The sequence below is a fragment of the Strongylocentrotus purpuratus genome, unplaced genomic scaffold (assembly GCF_000002235.5).
Source record: "Strongylocentrotus purpuratus isolate Spur 01 unplaced genomic scaffold, Spur_5.0 spur5_scaffold_4, whole genome shotgun sequence".
Taxonomy (NCBI): domain Eukaryota; kingdom Metazoa; phylum Echinodermata; class Echinoidea; order Camarodonta; family Strongylocentrotidae; genus Strongylocentrotus; species Strongylocentrotus purpuratus.
Window position 1 is genome coordinate 31988243 of NW_022145610.1, and position 22710 is coordinate 32010952.

Below are 22710 nucleotides of genomic sequence, written 5' to 3' on the forward strand. Positions count from 1 at the left end.
TACTACTAATTTATGTTTATCAGAATGCAAACACAATCAACAGCTTCTAAATCTTAGCCTTGGCTTGGCTTCAAAAAATGAAAGTTCATGAATATGAAAATGAATTTTTAAATTCTTGTAAAAAATGTTAACCAAAACGACCACGGTTACCACACATTTTTCTCCATTACCGAATAGCATTACTGCCCCAAAGCAGCCCAATTATTAGTAGTCTAGGGTGTCTGAACGATTTTTCAATTATGGTTTGCATTCCACCATTATGGTTGGATAATTGAGAAGAAAAAAAAATCATCTATAGATCTATAACGGAAGAAAGCATTTCAGATTTCAACACTCACCGATATTTCTATCAAAAGATACAGCCTCCCAAAATGACCAAGCAAATATGGTAAGAAACTTTAAAAAGGAAATTTCATGTGCTTGATGTGGAATATATTTGATTTTAAGGCTACAAATGGCTCTCCATAATGTTTTAAACTTAGAGTTAAGTTTGACTTTAGAGCTTTGTCAACCCCCCCCCCCCCCCCACTGGTCTTCATAAAGTCTTCCATAATTGATGAAGTCAGTGATGGTTTTGAGTATTTGCTATATGAGAAAATGATTACACTATAACCCCCTCTGAGACTTGATGGAAGTACCAAATCGTTCACAAATTTTTATTTGAAACATTATGTTGCTATAATTATCCATTCCCTTTTAACCTCAGCATTCCAGCCCCTCGGCTGTTTTGTCTGATGCACAAGTACCGCTGGAAGAAAACATTTCAAATTTCAACACTCACCAATGTTTCTATCAAAAGATACAGCCTCCCAAAATGACCAAGCAAATATGGTAACTCAGTGTACTTTTTGTATTGATATATTGAAGTTAACGTGTCCCTTTTCTCTCACTTTTCACAGCCGAAAGCAAAGAAAGTCAAGGGGAAGAAGGTGGCTCCCACCCCTATGCTGCCAAGAAGTCGGTCCCTAAGAAGGTTGTCAACCCCCTTTTTGAGAAGAGGACAAGGAACTTTGGAATTGGTAAGCAAGAAATAACTTGCCAGTTACACTAATCCTTTATTTGCAACTTAATTCATAGAACAAGCAGTATTTACTCTTATGAAGGCTGTGATATGATTTGATGTTCAAGAAACTTAGCAGCTCCAAATTTGTATTAGTTTAGCATCATATTAAATTCACCTTTTCTTATACTTTTAACTGAACTTGAAAAGCTTTCTTATGACTGTGGTCTTGTGTTAATCGCTCTACTATGATGTATCAACAGAATTCTTCACCTGAGACAAATCATGAAGAGAAAAGCCAACCTTTTTAAAACTGAGTAGAGCATGAAAGGTTCATTTTCATTATTCAGTGGTGGGAAAGTATATAAAGAAAACAGTGGAGTGTTTAAGAAAAAGTTTTGCTCAGTGTGCCATTTTCAATCTTTAATTAATATTGGATAAAGTTGCAGAGTTGTGTGCACGGCACTTTGAAACATTTCTGTGTGTCTTGATTGAAAGAAATCAAGCTATGCTAAAGACAAGTCCACTACATTTGCCATTTTATGTCACATGCAAGCTGCAGTAGAACCATCAACCTGATACACACATACATACAGGACAAACTACCTTGGACTTGCCCCATAAACAGCCATAATTTGGTGCTGTCTATAAATTTGTAATGTTCATATTATATTTTTCTCTGATTCATAATCTCCCAGGCAATGAGGTCCAGCCCAAGAGGGACCTGTCCCGCTTTGTCCTCTGGCCCAAGTATGTACGCCTCCAGCGCCAGAAGGCTGTCCTTTACCAGCGTCTGAAGGTTCCTCCTTCCATCAACCAGTTCAGCCAGGCTCTCGATAGACAAACAGGTAAAATATCCTTTTCAATCGATTCTAATTCATGAAGATCTTATTTTTGACTCGGTGTTGATAGAGAAACGGGTAAAATATCATCTTCAATCCTGTTTTAATATCGATTTTAATTGATGAAGATCTTATTTGTTAATCTGTGTTTTGGATGGATCTAGAATTCATGCACCTTGTTTATCATGGCATGTTCATTTTCTGCGCTTATTTTCGAAGGGACTGATTGGCACTATGGGTGATGGGTAAATTCAGATGGCAGCCATAGGGTTTAGAGAATTGAAGTACATGTAGATGTTTCTATTTGGCATTCTTTTTTTAGTGTTTTCAGAGCCAAATGACATAACTATAATTTCATCATTCATTAACATTCGGAAACTGAGAAAAAGGTACAAAGTGAAAGAGTAGTAGTACTTAAATGTAACTTGATGTGATATTTTCAAATACCCTCAGGGGGGTGTTTCACAATTACAGATTTTCAGGCTACAAATGGCTCTCCATAATGTTTTAGACTTAAAGTTCGCCTTAGGATATTGTGAACCCGCCCCTAGTCTTCATAAAGTTTTCCATACTTAATCAAGTCAATGATGCTTTTGAGTATTTGCTATATGAGAAAGTGATTACAACATAACCCCCTCTGAGACTTGATGGAAGTACCAAATCGTCCAAATTTTTATTTGAAACATTATGTTGCTATAATTTGTGATTCCCTTTTAACCTATGCATTCCAGCTACACAGCTGTTTCGTCTGATGCACAAGTACCGCCCCGAGACCAAGCAGGAGAAGAAGGCCAGGCTCAGGGCCCGTGCCGAGGATCGCGTCAAGGGACGTGAAGAGGTTCCCACTAAGCGTGAAGCTCGCATCATGTCCGGTGTCAACACTGTCACCCGTTTGATCGAGTCCAAGAAAGCTCAGCTTGTTGCCATTGCTCATGATGTCGAACCCATCGAGGTTTGTGACTCCTTTCTTTTAATTTTCTTTGGAATTGATAGATGTACCATTCTTCATCTTAATGCAACACCAAGGTGGATTTTAAATGCTGTTTTGTCAAGAGTAGAGGTATGCCTCATTTCATAGAACTTATCGTTTGGGCTCCTGAATAGACCAGTTTATACATGTGTACTTTTAGCTGCCTCAACTGTTGCAATGATATAAGAAATTTTACTGTTTTAAAATTCTGCAAACCATATAAATCTGTCCATGTTATAGTTGAAAACATCTCTTCCGCAATGATGTAAGAATTTCTTCACCTGAAATAATTTCATGAAGATCACACATAGAGCTTTTTAAAACTGAGCGGAAGGAGATAAAAAAGAAAATAACTGATATCAAATATTAATGAAAAATACAACAATAATCAAAATTAAATAAATTATTATTGCCATGTTTCCCCCATTCTAGATCGTGATGTTCCTCCCAGCACTCTGCCGTAAGATGGGTGTTCCCTACTGCATCGTGAAGGGAAAGTCTCGGCTCGGTCAGGTGGTCCATCGCCGTAACGCAGCTTGCCTTGCGTTCACCCAGGTCAACCCCGAGGACAAGAGCGCCCTCTCCAAGCTGGTAGACACAGTCAGGACCAACTACAATGACAGATTTGAAGAGGTCAGTTTACCAGGCCTGATAATTACCCAAATTAAATCGGTTTCCAGATTTATATTTTTTTCATGATTCTTCCCTATTTTCCCCCAATATTCTTACTCAAAAGGAGGGGAATGTTGTTAGATGCCATTCCCCCCCCCCCAAAAAAAAATCCTCTCTTCTTTTTTTATTACTCAAGGGGGCGTGGTTGAGGGGGAAAAAACACATATTTTTTTGTAGTGCTCACTATTACCCGTGGTTTACTTATTTTGTTTTTCACGGGAAAGTAGACTGCAGCTAAAGAGTATAAAGTGAACTTAGACTTTTTTCTCTCCCTGTATAACTTGATTAGGGTGTGTAGGGGTAATGCTACACCGAGTTTCTCCTATTTCTGTGTTAGAAGAGCTGGAGATTCTGAAAGTACATGGGGTATGGCCTAAAACTTTAATACAGGGCACCCCATTAACATCCTGTACCGAGAACTCATGAGGCGATTTGTATTTTCCCCAAGATACATTGAATAATTAAGAGTGAATAGGACTTGGTACTCTGGACGTGAAAATTAGTTGGCTACTATTGGAAGAAAAAAAAACGAAGGAGGATGGGATTGGTAGAGGGAAGATGATATCTAAGGAAAGGTGCTATGATTAATGCTTGTGAGGAGTTATATGTGATAGCATACTATTGTGAATTACTCTCTTCTGCAATGATGTAAGAATTTCTTCACCTGAAATCATAACCTGAAGATAACAATCGAGCTTTTTAAAACTGAGCAGAAAGAGTACTTCATGAAGTAATATATGGTTGATGGTTTTATTCGAGAACATACATGTTGGTACGTACGATGCATTACTAAATGATAAATTGAGTGAAAAAAGAATGGGGGGGGGGGGAACTGATGCTCCTCACCACCTGAGGTTTAAATGGACCTTGTATGAGATGAGAGGTATTGGATTAGAATAACAATGAATGACTAGCTATTATTTGGGAGGATAGTTATTTGGTTGATAATGGCTGCTGGAGCTATAAGGCCTGAAAAAATAGATGTTGTATTGCCCTTTTCGACCGACCCATAAATCTTGAAATCTACGGTCCGCTTTTTAATTTTTTTGTTTACCGATTAAAAAAAAAGGAAAGAAGATTTCTGACCGACGAACCCAAATTTCTGACTGACCGACCAATGTTTTGACACCTAAAGGGCAATACAACATTATTTTTTTTAGGCCTAACTGTTGAGCTTTTAAAAATAATTTAACCTATAGGGAATTCGGGAATGATGTAACTTAACGTTAGATGTGCTGTTTTAAAGGGATCCGGTAACTTTGTCTCAGATTCTGAAATAAAATTTTGGATTTAGCTCATGATGCAATGATAATTATAAGCCTTTAGGTCAGTCAGGAACCCCGTGACTTTTGCAAGCCGATCGCCTGTCTGATTATCAAGATATTTATGATTGGAATTACAAATTTTGAAAACCGTTCGCCTGACGGTTTTCATAACACTACAGTCTATTGGGGAAAACGAGTATGGTAAAACCGGTCACTCAAAGATTTTTACTTTTTTGAGGCACTTCTTGATCGTTTTGAAGCGCAATTTTTTTAGGGCTTCAATATTACACCATATCACAGACACTGATAACACGTATGGCCGTGTATCTCATATTTAACATTGTTAAACGATCCCTTTAAGGTTGGAATATCATTGATATATTTACATTTTTTTTCTTCAAATCCCTCCCTTTCCAGATCCGTCGTCACTGGGGTGGTGGACAGGTGGGTAGCAAGAGCCAGGCCCGTATCGACAAGCTTGAGAAGCTCAAGTCTAAGGAGCTAGAAGCAAGGGCTTAAACCCATCCACACAGACAGACTGAATCAGTGGCAGCTCTCTCGCTGCTGTCATTGAAGAACATGTTGATAGCACATTCTCAGAATGCAAACTTCACATCCAGGCTATTTCAACGTTATTCGTATCGGTTTCATAACCCACTCAACAAACAAACAAACGGCACTCTCATTTTTGGACACCTTCCAAAACATCCTCGCTTTTTCTTGACTGAAAGCATGACAAAAGTACATCTCTGCTATGTAATAAGTATGGAATAAATGACCATTACAACAAATATTAAGATTATTGTTTGATATGTGCTGTATCTCAGTGTGAAGATGTTCATCTCCACTGCATGCATTTTGTTTTGGTGGTGGGAATAGTGGTGAGAAGGATGATGATGATCGTGATGATGGTGGTGATGGTGATGAGGATGAAGTTGGTAGTAATGATAATGGGGGCAGGAGCAATGAAGACGCTGGTGATGGTATTGGAGGTTGATAGGAACGAGTAATTGTGCTAGTAATGATGGTGATGATGATATTGATAATTGAATGCTGTAACCATAATTGTGATGGTGATGATAAGGCGTTAAAAAAAAAAAATGTTGCCCATTGTGACCGACCCCAAAATCTTGAAAACCTAGTAACCTACGGTTGGCTTTTTGATTAATTTTTTTTTTTTTTAAAACTATTTTTGTTAGAGAAAAAAATGTTTAATGAATAAAAAGTATGTATTCTTTTTAGTGAATTCGGATATAAATATATAAAATTATTCCCAAATTTTCACTTGTCTTCAGCCCTAGTTTCAAAATCCTGCTTGCGTAAACAAGTAGCCCCCGCCTCGTGTACATTGTATACCATGCACTGCACCAGCTAGAAACCATCGAGATTTGGGCGACGTTGATGGTTTTTAGTCGCGGTCGCTATTTTGAAGGGGAAAACAAAGGAAGATTTCCACCCGACCGACCCAGGTTCTGACACCTAAAGGGCAATACAACATCCCCCTTTTTTTTTTTAGGCCTAATGGAAGTGATAAAGACAGTATGAAGACGCTGAATATGATAACGGTAAACGACGATGGTATTAATGAGGATGCTTATGCTAATGGCAATGATGGTGGTGATGGTGAATGAAGCTTATAGGACGACTGACGAGTGGTGATGACTATGATGATGGTAATGGTAATTGATGCTGGTAACAATTGTGATAATGATGACAATAGATCAGATGATTAGGAGGATAAGACAATGACATAGATCAGGCCTGGCAAAGGTGACAATAATGTCAATGACTATAGTGATGGGGATGACAATAGTATACTGATGATAGTAAAGAGAATATTGATGGTACTGGTTAAAGTATGGTTTTACTAAGTAGGCGGAAGAACAATTGAGTGCTGAGAGGGGTTGCGTTATATTATATTTTTCTCTCCCTGTCTTTTCTCCCTCCAACCTCTCTCTCTCTCTCTCTCCTCTCTCTCTCTCTCTCTCTCTCTCCCTCTCGTTCTCCCTCCCTCCCCCCCTCTCTCTCTCTCTCTCTCTCTCTCCCTCTCGTTCTCCCTCCCTCCCCCCCCCCCCTCTCTCTCTCTCTCTCTCTCTCTCTCTATCTCTGCCTCTGTTCCTCATCTCTTCCCTTTTGGGTTATTCAATAAGGGGATCTGAGGGATACTCCATTCACTCAATCTACCTTGTTATTTTCTTTTTCTTTCTGTCTCTGCTTGTATGCTCCTCTTATCCCAGCTGATTGGATATATATTGTACTCTTTTTCTTGTAACTTGTCAATCCGCCCTTTGTTTAGAATGACCTTACCTACAAGAGTTTCTTTTCAATATTCTTGAAAGTGTAACACATGCTGAGTAAGAATTAACAATAAATTTGTTGACTCGATGCAGTTCAGTTTGTTTGCGCTTAATTTTGCTTTTATTATAATTATATTATATATTATTCAAAATTCATTTAGATCTCCATACATTATGTTATATTTCCACTGATTTATCGAATGCAACAAATTATTCATCAATTGGTTATTAAACTATGGATTCGAAGCGTTTAGAACCAGGAAGATTCAGTATAATCCAGTTAAAATTGGCAATTATGCAATAAGAATATTATAGTGTATATGATTTATATACATCATCAAATATGACGACATCTGAAATTGTACTGAATTGAATCAGTTTAACCAAATAAGGTGAAACAATATTTAAATATTGAAATTTGGAAAGACAAGGAAGTTGTGCTAAAAAGATGCAATTTGTCCAATTTGTAACAAAAACAACTGAAAAAGTTCATGAAAGTACTTGTCATTTTTATATTTCTTCTTCACTATATAATGTTCCGACAATAGATTTTACCTTCCATTGGCTTTTAACCCAAATCATTCAGGCATTCTGTGAACTTTCGTGGTTTACTCTCTTGACAGAAGTACATGTATATAGACCCTACCTTTGAATATAATTTGTATCGTTATTAATCATCTCTTCTTAGGTAAACACTGCAATTCTTCCCATTTTTACGAACGGGTGGCTACAAAGCAACGAAATTTACACAAGGCCATACTTATAAGCGGAGGGCCAAAGTCAGAAAAGAGGGGTTTGCCTGCCATTCTCACACAAACTAAGCACACCATGTTTATGCGAAAGATTTTTTTCATAACACACAATATTTCACTGTTTTTTTTTTTGTTTAATTTGCAGCGAACACCTCTAAATCGGGGGGGGGGGGGGGGGGGGGAGTGTCCCCAAAATCGGCCTTTTTGACGAAAAATAGTATTTTGTAAAAAATATTTTAAGGCAATCTTGAATCACCATGAGTTTGATGTCATATGAAATATAATTGAATTATCAACATTTTGATACCAATTTAAAAAGAATAGGAGTTGATTGACATCACAAATAGTTTGTATGGTAGTGGCGAATAAATCGAAACCTAGCATGATATTTGACTTTGGCCCTCCGCCTAATAATAGGTCGGACAGCGAAAAATGAATTAGTAAATACCATTCATTTTGCCACCAAGCTTTCAACAAGCTCGTACCTCGGTCACACCGACTATAGAGTCGTAGTTGAATTGAATTGAATTGAAATCTTTATTTATACACGGTTAAAAGAGCCCAAACATTTACAAGCCTGATTTCCATTGGCGCCGTGTGAAACAATGTAAATACATCAAATAAACATAAAATGACAATGGTACATCAAATGACATTTAAAACAAACAAGAAATAACAGGATCAAAATAAATATTATTATAAAAAAATAGAATAGTACTGCCGGAAAAGTATATTTATATGAATAACAATAATCATGAGTGGCCAAACAAGAGCACTGTTAATATACTTCAAATTCAAATCGGTTATAAGAATTGTTACTAGTGCATATATACTGCCGGAAATGATATAACAAAATTAAAAAGGTGTGACGCTGGGAAGCGTTATTTTTTCGGCGGCACAGATTGGGGTTAGGTGCGTGTTGAGCCTATGGGAAAGTTTAGGGTTAGGGTTAGGGTTAAATCAAGACCTCTTTTTATACAAAAAGCCCCAATCTGTGCCGCAGAAAAAAATGACGCCGCCGGGAAGTAATCATAATTATGTTATGCCTATTCACTTTTCTTTGCTTTTCTGGAGGTCAGATGCTCTTTGTCTTGAAAATTGGTGGACCTTTCGATGTATATCATTTTAGTCCTGAAGTGACCATACTCTTGTCACTTGCATGGTTTCGCCTTTTTTCATAATATTTGAATATTACTACCAATATAAAGGTGGCGCCATTGACAATTGCTAAGGCGAGATAAGCTGCGTTGAATCCCATTGTATCTGCGATGAGACCTGTCAAAGGAATACAACACAATTTAGTCAACCATGCAATAGGTCGCGTTATACATATACAATTGAATTGGTGCTCCTTTATTATCATGGGATTTGTATTTGGTTGGAAATGAATGAATATAAATAAATTCGACCTAAATGAAACGAAATGAAGTGAAATAAATATTTTGCACTAGCCTTGATCTATATCTATTCTAAGTAGATCGAAGGGTTATTATCATCATTACTATTATTATTACTATTACTAGGCCTACATGTGCTACTATTACGATTTTTATCATTATTATTAGCATCACCGTCATCATCGCTATCATTATTGTTTTAAATATGAAATTTGAAAGCGCATAAGCAAACTACGACTTAGTTTGTAAAGAAAAAAACCCGAAATAGTCTTTTAAAGTGAGAATATTCAGTTCCATTATACTATAATAAACCAAATTATATATTCAATTCAATTCAATGTTTTACCTTGTCTGGTCTTACTGAGGAAAACCTAAATGGGATTTTTTTTTAATGGGGGGGGGGGGGTTGCAGAGGGAGGTCCAAGCGTCTTCCCCCTCCTTTTCCCTTTCCATTTCTCTCTTTTAGTTTGGCTTTTTCTTTCATCATGTTCAATTAAGTCATACAGGGTATATTAGGTTTCACTTTGTTAGGAGACATACGAAATCAGAGGCAAAGTCGACTATTTGGGAGGTAGAGATGAGAAAGAGGGGGGGGGGGGAGGGTGGGGGCAGTAAACACAAAATTATAAATATCATGTTCTAATCGCACCTGAAGTATGTAATTAACGTATACATTAATTCATCTACTCCATAGGCCTACCCGCTTTATCATTCCACTACCATTATACGTGTATTAATACAAAAAGGGAACAGTTTTCGCAAGAGAGTTTTAAAAATTCTGCGCCAGAAAAATTTAGGGGTTTTATTTTTCACAAAAATTTGTCAACTTTATGGAAGAAAAAAAAAAGGTTAAAAAACATTGATAATCAGTAATTTTGTGGGTACAGATCTTTTCTTAATCTGGAAATATCTAAAGGATAAAGAATAGTAGTCATCAAAATTAACCTCTGCACGGGCAGTAGTTTCTTAGACAATTCTTGGGGCCGGGGCAGATCTATCCAAAGTTGTTCGGAGTTGGATGGATTTTCACTGGTAGTTGTCCACGAGTTGTCGTTCTGCAGAGGATTCTTTTGGGATATTTATTCGGGGTGGAGGGGATAGTTAAAAGTCCAGAGTTAGTTGGCAGGGATAGTTTTAATAGGTGAGACTTATCAGGTGGATAGTTTTCCAGAGGGTAGTAATTTTGTCAACTGGTAGTTTGGGGTAATTGCATCGGTGTAATTTAAGGATGGGTTGCTAATAGGGACTTTTTGAGTTGCACGTCGACATCACACGTACCAGTCCACTATGTCGACGTGCAAATCGAAAAGTCCCTAATGTTAGAGGTCAGTTGGCAGGGGCAAGTGAGTTGTGCGGAGATAGTTTATCGGGGGGTAGTTTTCAAGAGGTAGTTGGGGTAGTTGTCTTGATGTAAATTACAAATGGGCTATATTAATGTTGGAGGATATTTATCAGGGGTGGGCGGTTGTTCGGGAGTAGTTGTTCAGGAGCTAGTTATCCAGGGTTAGTCAAGGAGTAAATTTGTTTCAGAAGTGTTACCTGAAATGGTTCCTCCTGCCAAAAACCCTGCACCATGCATCAGTTCGAGGGTCACGAAGAGGATATCAAAGTCTGCAGGCACCAACAAAAGTTCTGCTCCAAGGATAATCGGCAAAATGGCCATCCCTTCCAACGCGATTCCGGAGAGAAAGGAACAGACCAGCATCACCGGAAACTGGAGAGTAAAGACGTCGAGGAATTTTGAAAGTCCCTCCAGGATCACCAAGCAAAGGAAAACCGTGCTTGAATTCCCAGATTTCTTCATAACCAATCCAAGCGTGAGACGACTAATGAAGTTGGCAAAAGCAGATGTCAGGTTTAGAATGTTGACGTGGGTCAGTGACAGACCCATGTGAATGGCTCGTGGAACGAATAAGGAGCGCCATCCTACGATCTCCATGCCCACCACGAAGTACGCCACAAATAAGACCACCAGACAGGGCTCCCAAAGCCTTCTAAAGCTCTCAAAAATTATGGACAGTTTGTTGAAGCATTCGTAACTTCCTGGTATTCTATTGTGACTACTACTATCCTTCCCGGTTCTCATTTTTTCCGATGAAAAAGATCTTAGGGTTTGTTCTTCGATTTGAATCCTTGTCGCCCGATTGTTCGGTTTGGCGCAGTCCTTTGACCTGTAATCACTATGAAGACCTATCTCATCCTCAGAATACAGCCTTGGCCTTTCTTTTATTTGACTCTTTTGTAACTTTTTATTTCCTATAGATTCTTCGTCGTCTGTTGAATTGGGCGATGACTCCGAAAAATTTGAAGAATAATTATTGTCACTCGAGCTGTATACCCCAGTTTCCGTCCCGCTGTCTTCCGACATCGTATCTTCTTTTGTACTTTTTACATGAGCCCTTATTGAAGGTCCAATTGCGATAACGAATGGGATGATGTTTGCGGATAGCCCACCTAGTATCAACATAGCACCCCTCCAGTCGTAGATCAACTGCAGATATTCAGCTGCAATGGGTACAAAGATGGTTCCAAAGGCAAACCCGGATGTAGCTATCCCGTACATTACGTCGAATCGTTCCTCTGCAACCTCCTTGAGGACGATGACAGATGAGACGAAAACCAAAGAGCTACCAAGTCCTATCAAAGAACAAAATAATAATAATAGTCACAGGGATCAGATTCTGAAACAAAATCCTGGATATTGCTCATGCTGCAATGATAATTATAAACCTTTAGGTCAGTCAAGAACCCCATGACTTTTACAAGCCTATCGGCTGTCTGATTATCAAGATATTTATGATTGGAAATCGAAACCAAATTTTGCGTTTGCCAAACGGTTTCATAACACTACAGTCTATTGGGGAAAACGAGTATGGACAAACCGGTCACTCAAAGATTTTTTACTTTTTTGAGGCACTTCTTGATCAATTTGAAGCGCGATTTTTTTTAGGGCTTCAATATTATACCATAACAGTGCATCTCAGATTTAACATTGTTAAAGATAAACTTGAGTTCTGGTAATGCGATTGCATTGTGAAAGAAAAGGTGTGGAATGGATCAGAAAAGTTGATCATATAGCATGCAAGTATAATGGTGTGTAATGCAAGGTTCTGGAGTTATCAAAATCATCATAAATTTGGCAGAGTCTTGGTAAAGTAAAAAATACTGACACAGAAAGATGTATATGGGACAACACACATGGTGTCGGGGCTAGTACTACCCTGATTTCCTTATATTTCTATGCTCATTCCTCAGCCAGTATACATTTTCTTCCAAAATTGTTTGGCACATAACATTTATTTGTAATCTTGAACATTCAGTGTAAGTTTCGTTAGATTCTGTGAGAATTCATTTTCTTTTTTTACCAGACTCAAGTTTATCTTTAAACGATGCCTTTAAAAGCCTACTACGTGTCCAAGCGCTTTACTATTTTAATTAATATTATCCCGTGGTTATTGAATATAGTTGCTACTCCGCACATGCCGCTCCGCTCCCTGGGGAGTATTCCGGTCAGACGCCATTATACAAGCGCATGCGCACATACCAATCCAACCACGGTAATGTTCCTACTCTACCAGGTACCCATTTATCACCGAGGTGGAGAATGGCAAATGTAGATAAACTTGTCTTGCCAAAGGACATGAACAATCCGGTGACGTATCAACTAGAACACGACAGCTCTACCAAAATCACCATAATAATGATACATGATAAGAATAATAAATTCCATTATAAATCGGCTTCCGAATAGATACAAAGCGCATTAATATAATTAAAAAACATAAAACATACTCATTGTTCTGAGTACACAAAGGAATTAGAAAAAATATGTTGTAAAAAAACTACTTTGATGTTGTAAGATATTTTCAATCTCTCAGAATCACGCAGGGAAATAACAGGTTTGATGTGAGAATGAGAAAATTGTCTGGTACTACGTTACAGTGACATATCACCGATGCAGCCAATAAGAAAAGCACTGGGGGCGTTTCACAAAGCCCTTTTTTAATGACAAACATCAGTGACAAATCTGCTGATAACCAATCAGAAGCAAGGATTTTAGTAGCTTATAACAAAAAACTGTCATTAATTGTCACTGATGACAAGTTATGTGAAACGTCCTGATTAATGGTCCACGCAGAGCAGGACACGTACCCAATACAAATAATTAAAAGTAGCTTTGAAAAGGCAGAGAAGCTGCAGAAGACTCACTTGGACTGAAAATAAAAGTCGACAGGGGTGAATGAAAGCTTGCCTTCTTGAAAGGTTTGTAGAAGCATGGGCACCGTTTCACGAACCCGTGGTATAACAAGTTCACCGCCATCTCATTAAAACGTGTCTTTATAAATTATGTCTTATAATTATGCGAGTTTTAATTCCATGCACGCGTTTCAATGTGATGTCCTTGTTCTTGTATTTATGGCGGTTTCGTGAAACGTTGCCCAAAAACCACATGCCAAAGAAGCATTATATAAAACTAAAGAATGGATCGGATGTCTTACCCAATAAAGCAAAGCATAGACAAAATATCACCGGAGTCAAGGAAAGAGAAGAGAAAATCGTTCCACATGTTGTACAAATAGCTCCCACCATGATGATTAGTCTTGGGTTTCCCAGCTGTCGATATCCTAGAATCACGAATGGAGCTAGAAGACGAAATAATATATTAAATCATTTGAATAATGCCTGACGTATATTAAAGGTATATTACTCATATTGCACAGGAGGAGTAATTTCGATTGCGTTATCTTCCTGCAATGAGCCCGGCAAGGCAATATACCAGTTCTGGAGTCTTGAGTTTCTTGAGTTTGAGTTTATTAACAACAAAAATAATAACAAGTAAAACATAATGTATCAAGCATGATTACATAAAATATAACAATATAACACAAGATCGATAACATTACACATGAATTTTATAAACATTGTTTTACAAAGTATGTTGTAAACAAAATTAAAGGCACTGGCAGTGCCTTAAAAGGATGTCACACGTTGTGGTCCACGTTCTCGTCGTGCAAATCGAAAAGTCCTAATTGTTGTTAGGGAGGACCATGCATGCAGGTGGGACCAGGTAGACCAGGCTCCATAAACCCATTTATTTCGTAATGTTATCAAATATAATGCACACATTTATGTTAAAGGTACTATGTCCCTTATGCAGCCAACCTCAAATTCTGTAGAACTTTGCAGGAATTATGAATAATTATGTCTTGTATGTCCTATCTGTGAAATTTAAACGTTAGCAGTGTCCTAATATTCTAAATATGCAAGGAAACCCGTTTACTTGCTAGACTTCACTGTCATGCAGACACTATTGGGTGACTGACTGGCCTTTTTTCTTCTTTGGTAATAACATACATAAAATGAGCTGTAAAGGGTACATGAGCATTTGTCTACATCAATAACCCACTTCTTGTGATGGCCAAAATTAAACTGATTGAATCTTTGCGCAGAATAAAACGTATGACCATACGGTCGTCTGAAAATCAAGACTGTTACTTATTGGCTCTATAGCTCCTAAGTCGATTTGACAACAGTTGGTCGTTATTTTCCCACTTGAAGACATTTTCCAACCCCACCTTTTCATTTGTTGGGCCTGCATAATGGAACATAGTACTTTTAAAAAAGCGGCCTCGTTACAAATAATTATTTCATGTACCCGTTATGACTAATTGTATTTCAATAGTCAGAATGCTAATTGTATACATTAATCGTTTCTAGGTAACACAAACATTATTATACACTTAATCATAACAGGTGAATGAAATAATTTGTAACGAGGCACTTAGCAAGAATTTGTGCATTAAATTTGACTACATAACGAAATAAAAGGCTTGAAGGAGCCTAATAGGGACTTTTAGATTTGCGTGGACTGATACCTGTGACGTCCATTCAAGGCAGTGCATTAAAAGGACGTCGATCGTAGCAATCCACGTTGTCGTTCGGCAAATCTAAAAGTCCCTATTATCTACGACGCCAACTACGACGCCATTTACTCATTTTTACGGAATTTAAAAACAATCAAGGGGCCGATCCCCTCATCGTCACTCTTGATATATTTCGATTACCCGCCTGAACTTACCAAAGAAATAAACGAAGCCGATGGCGAACCCCGCCGCAAGCCCCAACTCGCTCGTAGTCAATCCCAAGTCCTCACAAAGCTCACTCTGGAAGATTCCCACTGATCTATCGATACCTCGCGAGAAACTCGTCATTAGGAAAATCAAAAATACTACCACAGCGTTCCGTCTTTTGACAAAACAACAAGCCATCTTTCGACTTTTATCCAGCTTGACAGCGTCATGAACTAAAGTTGTTATTCTAAATGACAAATGAAAGCCCTATCAAAAGTTACTTTCGAGAGTATCTATTCGTGGCAGTATATAACTACCAGAAAAGCACTGCTTGAGACTCAAGTTAGACCAGACAAGATTTTTTAATGAAGACGGGCTGGGACTGCAATGACCCAATATAGCCTTGCCATACTTTGTCTATCAAAAAGCACTGTTTTTTTTCTTTCAAAGAGGCAAGAGAGAATTATAAAGAAAAACAGTTCTTCCTAACCTTTTACGCTTGAAAGATGCATTCATGCAACTTCTTTGACAAAATTTCAGTCGCTGTAGGCCTTATCTATTAGGCTGTTCACACCGCAATGAGATAGCGCGGTCTTCTAGCGCGCGCTAGACCGCGCTCTCTCTCGTGGACCACCCCCAAGAAGTGCTCCAGTGGCACGCCGTTTTGGCTCGCCGTGGCTCGCTGTTGGGCGGACCGAAACGACGTTGTACCTTCCAAACCGCAGAGATAGCGCGGTCTAGCGCGCGCTATCTCTGCCGGTGTGAACAGCCTCTATGATTTCAAAGCAAAACATCACATTATGCCGAAGTCACTCCCCATCATTTGTTGTTTGTTTGCCATATCTTTGTCGTTCCCTTTATTATAGGACTCAAGTCGACCTACTAATAATAAGTAGTTCATCTTAAAGTCCAAAGATCAAACTCGATGAGTGAACATAACATAGTATACAAATATACACTGCCTTGAGAGATTCTGGTTAAAACTATGCGCAAGAGGTGACTCCAATAGTACTATTTGCTGAGGGGCGCAGCCCCGAAGCAAATGGTACTTTTGGAGTCTCCGAGGCCCATAGTTTAACCAGTACCTCGAATAGAAGGCATGGTATATTTGTTTTATATCCTGCATCACAAATTTATTAAAAAAAAAAAAAAATGTCAATTTTTATCTAAAAAGATTTAAAATATTTTGTTTTCATTAAATTAAGATTTGAAAAATAAAATTGATTCAATTCAAAAAAAAAAAATTCACATTTTTTTTTCAATTCCCAAATAGTAAACCAAATGCCCTGCTCTCATATAGTACTTTCTAAAAATAGGTCAAATATTTCTGGTCATGTGACGAGCTCTCAACCAATCAAAAGCCAACAAATTTTTGATGCAGGATATAAAAGAGAATAATGCCATCGATATGGGGAAGGTGTTGTAAAGAATGGCGTCATCTTCTTTGCCTGGAGCTACACCATTGATTCTTGAACATCGACGAAAGTTTTCCTCGCTTAAATAAATTTATGTCAGACTTAGGCTCATTCATACATCCTGAAGCCTACTAGAGTAACAGATAAACTTAATGAAACTATTAATATATGTAGCGAAAAAGATCATACATGGGTGTGTGTAAATGTATGTTTTTTGTAATAACATTATACGAGACTACCCCCGTGTCCACACACAATTTTTTTTTCTTGTATAGCTATCCCGAAACGTATACCGATTCGGGAAAGCCATACGATGAAATTGTGTGTTTGTATGCTTACTAACGATACGTCGTATAAAGAAACGTCGTATAACGAAACGCGGGTCTGGGCATCGATCGTTTCGAACTAGAACTCAATTGCAAACCCTTTGGCCCGAATTGCCAAAGGAGGATTGTCGACAAACCTAGGTTTATGTGCGTCATGAAACGCGTCATAATTATGACGCACAGAAACCTAGGTTTGTCGACAAACCTCCCTTGGGAATTCGAGCCTGCGAGCCGCAAAACATTTTGATCCCATGCTAGAAATCCGGAATCCCCCACTGTGGCAGACGTAAATTAAGAAATTAAAAATACGCCCTGCGGCTACCCTAACTATTATGTGACTGCTATGTATATGACCGTGAGAATGCTGCGGCGGCCCTATAACTATCATTGATATTGGCCGTAGATATTTTTGACCCCATGGCCGCCACGGCAAATGTAACCTAGGCATTATAGCTACAATGCTATTTTGTCATGATTAGGGTTATGATGTGTAACTGCACGGAGCCTATTCTGAAAACGATTTTATCGATTTTATCGACGTCATGTTAGGGAAAAACGATGTAAATTGTCATAACATACTGAAAATGCTCAGAAAAAAATTCCAATTGAAGCTTGGGCAGATGTATCTTTAAAGCCTCGGTCACAAATGCCATTACAAACTGCTACGAACGCCGTACGAACGATTTTCAGACAATGGAAATTCGGGAAGACAATGGAAAAACAGGGAGATTCGTACGAAATTATCGTTCGTACGAACCTTTGTGACCGTAGCATTAACTTTACGCAAACGAACCAGGCTTTGTGAAGACGTTTACCAATGAAATGACACTTTACCACCTACTGCGAGCACGCCAAGCGAAAGACTGTCTAGCCAAGAGAGAGAGAGAGAGAGAGAGGTCTGCTACTTATACACTACACTACATATAGCATGTACTTTTCCAGCCAACTCCTCGGACAAATTTTCTTTTTTACCCAAATCTATGTAAAAATAAAAAATCATACAATAAGGTTGGGTTAAAATTTTACCCAACTTTGGGGTAAAAAATTACACAACAACAAAGTAAACGAGTACCCAGGATGAGTTGGGTAAAAATTACCCAATGTTGTGTCAAAAAGGGAACATGGTTGTCGTTGGGTAACATTTTACCTTTTACATTGGGTCAAATATATTGCACATCAGTTGGGTAAAACATTAAACATTTGCTGGGTAAATTTTTACCCAACCACCCCTGTGTCAAATTTTACCCAACAAACATGCATGTTCCCTTTTTACCCTCGTAAAGTGTAACATTTTACCCAATATTGGGTATCTTTTTTTTTAGAGTGTAAGAAGAGTGTCAAAACGTGTTAGAAGAAGATGATGCATCAACGTACTGGGAGAAGTCCGTTGAACCTTTGCTTTGCCAAGGCCAGTTTGTGAAACTACTGACTCTGGAAGACGAAAACCTCACATGGAAATCCATAATGTACAATCTCACATGGAAATCCATAATGTACAATCTACCTAAGAGGGTATCAAGCTTTGTAACCAACTCATGTATTGACTCTTTACTATCATACGCAAATCTTTACAGGTGGGGAAAACGACCGACAAACAAGTGCCCTTTCTGCCCACTTACGGCTGGCACCCTTCACCACATTCTATCAAACTGTTCAACATTTCTTTATAGATACGAAGATAATATAGATAATATTCTTAGGTATATTTATCGAACTGTGAAAGAGTCTCTCCCTCACGAACAAGTTTATGCCGATATTCAGGGTTTCACCGTTGCGGGCGGAACCATCCCATCCCATATTTATGTAACTTCTCAACGCCCAGATCTCGTCGTTATTTGGGAATCAATGAAAGAAATGCTAATGATCGAACTAACAGTGCCCTTTGAGACAAACACCAATGCTGCTCACACGAGAAAGCTCGACCGGTACAAATAACTTGTGGCCGAAGTAAGAAACAAAGGTTACAGTGTGACATACCATGCTATTGAGATAGGAGCAAGGGGGCAAATAAATAGGGACAACACACATCGGCTAAAGTGGGTACTCAGGAAATGTTCAGAACCTCTTCTTTCAGAACATAAGTAGGTACGCAGTTGTGTCATCTTTTGTCATATTCAATGCAAGAAAAGAATCACAGTGGAAGGATGTGGAATACCTTGACCTCTAATTAACACTCCATTCTCTTCAACGCTTCTTCTCTCTCTTCTTCTTTGCCTTATTTCGTCTTCTTCTTCTTTTTCTTATTCTTCGTCTTCTTCTTCTTCCTCTCTCTCTCTCTCATTCTTCCTAAAGTTTTCTTCCTCGCCTACCTCTCCAACCTCCGCCTCCTTTACTCCATTCGCTTGCCTTTCTCCCCTCTTCTCTCTTTACCCCCTACTTTCTCTAGCTTTTCTTCCACTCCGTCCACTCCAGGTGGAATTACTTGTTTTCACTCGTTTACTCTTTATCTCCAACCTATAATGTACCCTCTACTTTCCCATCTCTTACCCATTTTCTTACATCGTTTCCTATTCCGAGCCTTTACCCACATGCTCAGAAAATCATAATCCCCTTAATTTTTTTAAAATTAAAATTATTTAATTTTTGTTGCCAACCTAAGCATTCTTGATGCAGGCACGATTGTTACCATACATGGTTGATATATGAATGTAATGTATATTGATCAATGATTAATGTATAAAACTGTAACTATACATGATTAATATATAATTTTTATTATTCATGATCGATATAACTGTAATGCATTATTGTTTGTATATGTTTTATATGTAGTGCGACCTGCCATGGTTTCGGAAAGAGAACATGGACCTGGTATTGAATGTAAACATGTATTCCTTTTATATGAAATAAATGCATGATTTAACAACAATGAAATGAAATGAAAAATGAAAACAAAGATGTTTTATTCAATTACGTCTGGGGTCCTATCATTATTTTACTTAAATATATTTCTCACCTACAGCCTTCAGTATGATTAACAAATTTGATTAAGAAACGGGTTTGTTGTTGATGGCTTTATTTCGCACAATAAATGTACATACCTAGATATTGACTGCATTTTACCATGCAAACTGGTAGCCTTCTTCGCATATTGGCGCCTCTTGCCTGAATATATGGTGTCAGAAGTGAAAGTGGCTGTTGATGGAATACCTGTGCTATCAAGTATGATCTATTAGCGAATTTCAGCAAGGGAACAGCTCCACAATTTTGGCGTGACCGGATATAACATCCATGAAATGCTCCATTGACTAATGAACAGGTAGTGACCGGATACTGCAGTGAACTTTGATTCATCAAGAGGTTTGAATAACCAGTGGCATGGAGCATTTGAAGCCTCCATCACCCTTAGATTTGGAAGCTAGGAATCTTCCTCACGTATGGAAGTTATGGAGGGAAGAATTTGAGCTTATGCACTTACCTGACTGTCACAGCAGATGAAAAGAAAAAGGTGAAACTTTTTCAATACCTATGGTGGGAGCAAAGGGTAGATAGATGTTCAAGACACTTAACATAGAGTCGACCTCTAGTACTGCTTTATGAAACGGGCCCACATGAAGTTACTTGGAAGGCGATGCTAGATGCCTTTGAGAAACACTGCAATCCGCAGAAGAATGAAACTGTTGATCGATACAAATTTTGTCATGCGCCAGCAAGTTGGTGGTGAAACACTGGAAATCAACAAGCCGAAAAGTACAAGTACAGCCGTGATAGCAGTATTCCAGCAGCAGTTTGCACGACATGGCATACCTGAAGAGATAATAACGATATTAGACCACAATATGCAAGTGCAGAATTCCAGCAGTTTTGTGTCGAGTATGGATTGAGACACACAACATCTTCTTCAAGATTCCCACAGTCAATGGGAAAGCTGAAAAAGCTGTGCAAATAGCTAAAAGTCTCTTGAAGAAGTCGGCAGAAGAAGGTGAAGACGATCCTTTAGCTCTTCTGGCCTATATTAACACGCCAGGAGACGGGCTGCCTTTATATGCTAATGCATGGGCAAAAGGACCAACACCATGCTATCCACTTTGAGCAGACTACTTGGACCACAACCTGTGCATCAAGAGCTCCCGCTGGAAAGGAAAAAGGAACTGCAAGAACGTCAAAAGCAGTTCTATGACAGGGGATCCAAAGATCTGACATCTTTACAACCTGGTGAGCGAGTCTTCTACCAAAATGGTAAGGTGTGGGAACCAGCGGTCGTCATCAAGAAAGACAAATCACCTCGTTCATACATCATCGAAAGTGAAGGAGGGAGTCGCTATCGTCCAAATAGACGTCATCTTCAGAAGCGCGACCACGACGTGAACAAAGCGTATGTGCCATTGACTACGAAGACAGCGAGATCGCAGCAGAAGCTACAACCAACTCGCGAGACATGACATCGCCAAAAAGCCCCAGTGAGAATAAACCATCTCATGAGCGTGAACGTCGTTATCCTTTGAGAGTACGAAGACGCCCTGTTATTTTAGATTTGTAAATACATGTAGTAAACTGTACAAGTTAAAAGGGGCAGAATAATGTCCTTTTGTATAGAGTTGGAGTGTTGGGTAGTCAACCCCTTGGCCCTTCACTCATTTTAGTTTCATAGTTATATATGCATGTATCTAGTGTATTCAACTATTATTTAGTGTTGAAGTAGGAAAACTGTACTATCCAAGAGGCAGAACATTCCTCTGGTAAAGTTGGAGCAACAGACATTCTACCCTGTTACTTATACATTTTAAATGTTGTAGAAAAAGAAAAAAAAATATCATTACTTGGGAAGTTGTAATATTTGCCAGAGGATCGTGTTGAAAAGCGAACAAGCAAGTTCATGCAAAAGGAAGCAAATACTGGAAGAACTCCACTAGAACGAACACTCGAGTATAGAACTGGACTATATTGGAACTTTATTTCTGAGGTGAACCTCATTTAATCTCAAACCTGGCTGGATTTGAATAGTGGTTTCACATTGTATCGGATTTGATAGTTTGACCAAAAAAAATATATGTATTCTTTGTATTTGATGAAAAGGGGATGTAATGATTATTTATATATCGCATTAGTCAAAAGTAAACAGCGCCACCTTGTGGTGATATGTCACATAGACAATACCGTAGCGGTCTTTCTTGATTTAGAAAAAGCATATGATTCGCTATGGAAAACAGGTCTACTAAGAAAATTATCTATCTTAGGCATTGGTGGAAAAATGTTACTTTTTATAAAAGCATTTCTATTGAGTAGGATTTCTAATGTGAGGATAAATAACTATATGTCTCGCCACTACACGTTAGAAAATGGAATCCCGCAAGGAAGTTCATTAAGTCCTTTATTATTTACTTTAATGTTAAATGATCTCAAGATAAATGTAAGTGATGTTAAATTATCTTGCTATGCTGATGACATTGCAATCTGGTGTTCAAATAAGGATTTAGAGCTGGCCCGCAGGAAATTACAAGAGGCCCTGCATGAGCTTGAGATATGGTGTTGGACGTGGAAGTTAAACGTTTCCCCTACCAAATCTGCAGTATTAGTCTTTACCAACAAACAAAAGAAAGATATTCTTCTACAAATAAAAGGACATAATCTGCCTATATGCGAGCAGTATAAGTTCCTTGGTGTGAGGTTTGACTCCAATTTAACTTGGTCTGTCCATATAGATTCTATCATTGATAAATGTAAGAAAAGAATAAACTTGCTACGTTGTGTCTCCGGCACCCC

The 22710-nt window shown here is 38.4% G+C and overlaps 2 protein-coding genes and 3 non-coding genes across 5 annotated transcripts; 4 read left to right on the forward strand and 1 right to left on the reverse strand.

The window, feature by feature from the left end:
- Positions 1–860: 860 nt before the first annotated feature.
- LOC574574 (60S ribosomal protein L7a) lies at positions 861–5540 on the forward strand (the record flags this gene model as incomplete). Its single annotated transcript, XM_011668501.2, is given in 6 exon segments — positions 861–936; positions 939–1019; positions 1699–1848; positions 2574–2794; positions 3245–3445; positions 5167–5540. Coding segments are annotated over 6 exon segments (831 nt in total), but the record flags the coding sequence as incomplete, so codon positions are not given.
- LOC115929394 lies at positions 1244–1322 on the forward strand. Its single transcript, XR_004066469.1, has one exon. It is a non-coding gene; the product is annotated as a small nucleolar RNA SNORD36 (small nucleolar RNA).
- LOC115929387 lies at positions 3068–3144 on the forward strand. The gene has a single exon (XR_004066462.1). It is a non-coding gene; the product is annotated as a small nucleolar RNA SNORD36 (small nucleolar RNA).
- LOC115929390 lies at positions 4123–4198 on the forward strand. Its single transcript, XR_004066465.1, has one exon. It is a non-coding gene; the product is annotated as a small nucleolar RNA SNORD36 (small nucleolar RNA).
- A 3354-nt stretch (positions 5541–8894) lies between the features above and the next one.
- On the reverse strand, positions 8895–15407 carry LOC105439474. The gene is made up of 4 exons (XM_011668498.2): positions 15275–15407; positions 13695–13838; positions 10735–11832; positions 8895–9073 (listed from the first exon to the last, which is right to left on the reverse strand). Exons 1-4 carry the CDS (start codon positions 15405–15407, stop codon positions 8919–8921), a joined length of 1530 nt encoding a protein of 509 aa, XP_011666800.2. The 3' UTR covers positions 8895–8918.
- Positions 15408–22710: the final 7303 nt, after the last annotated feature.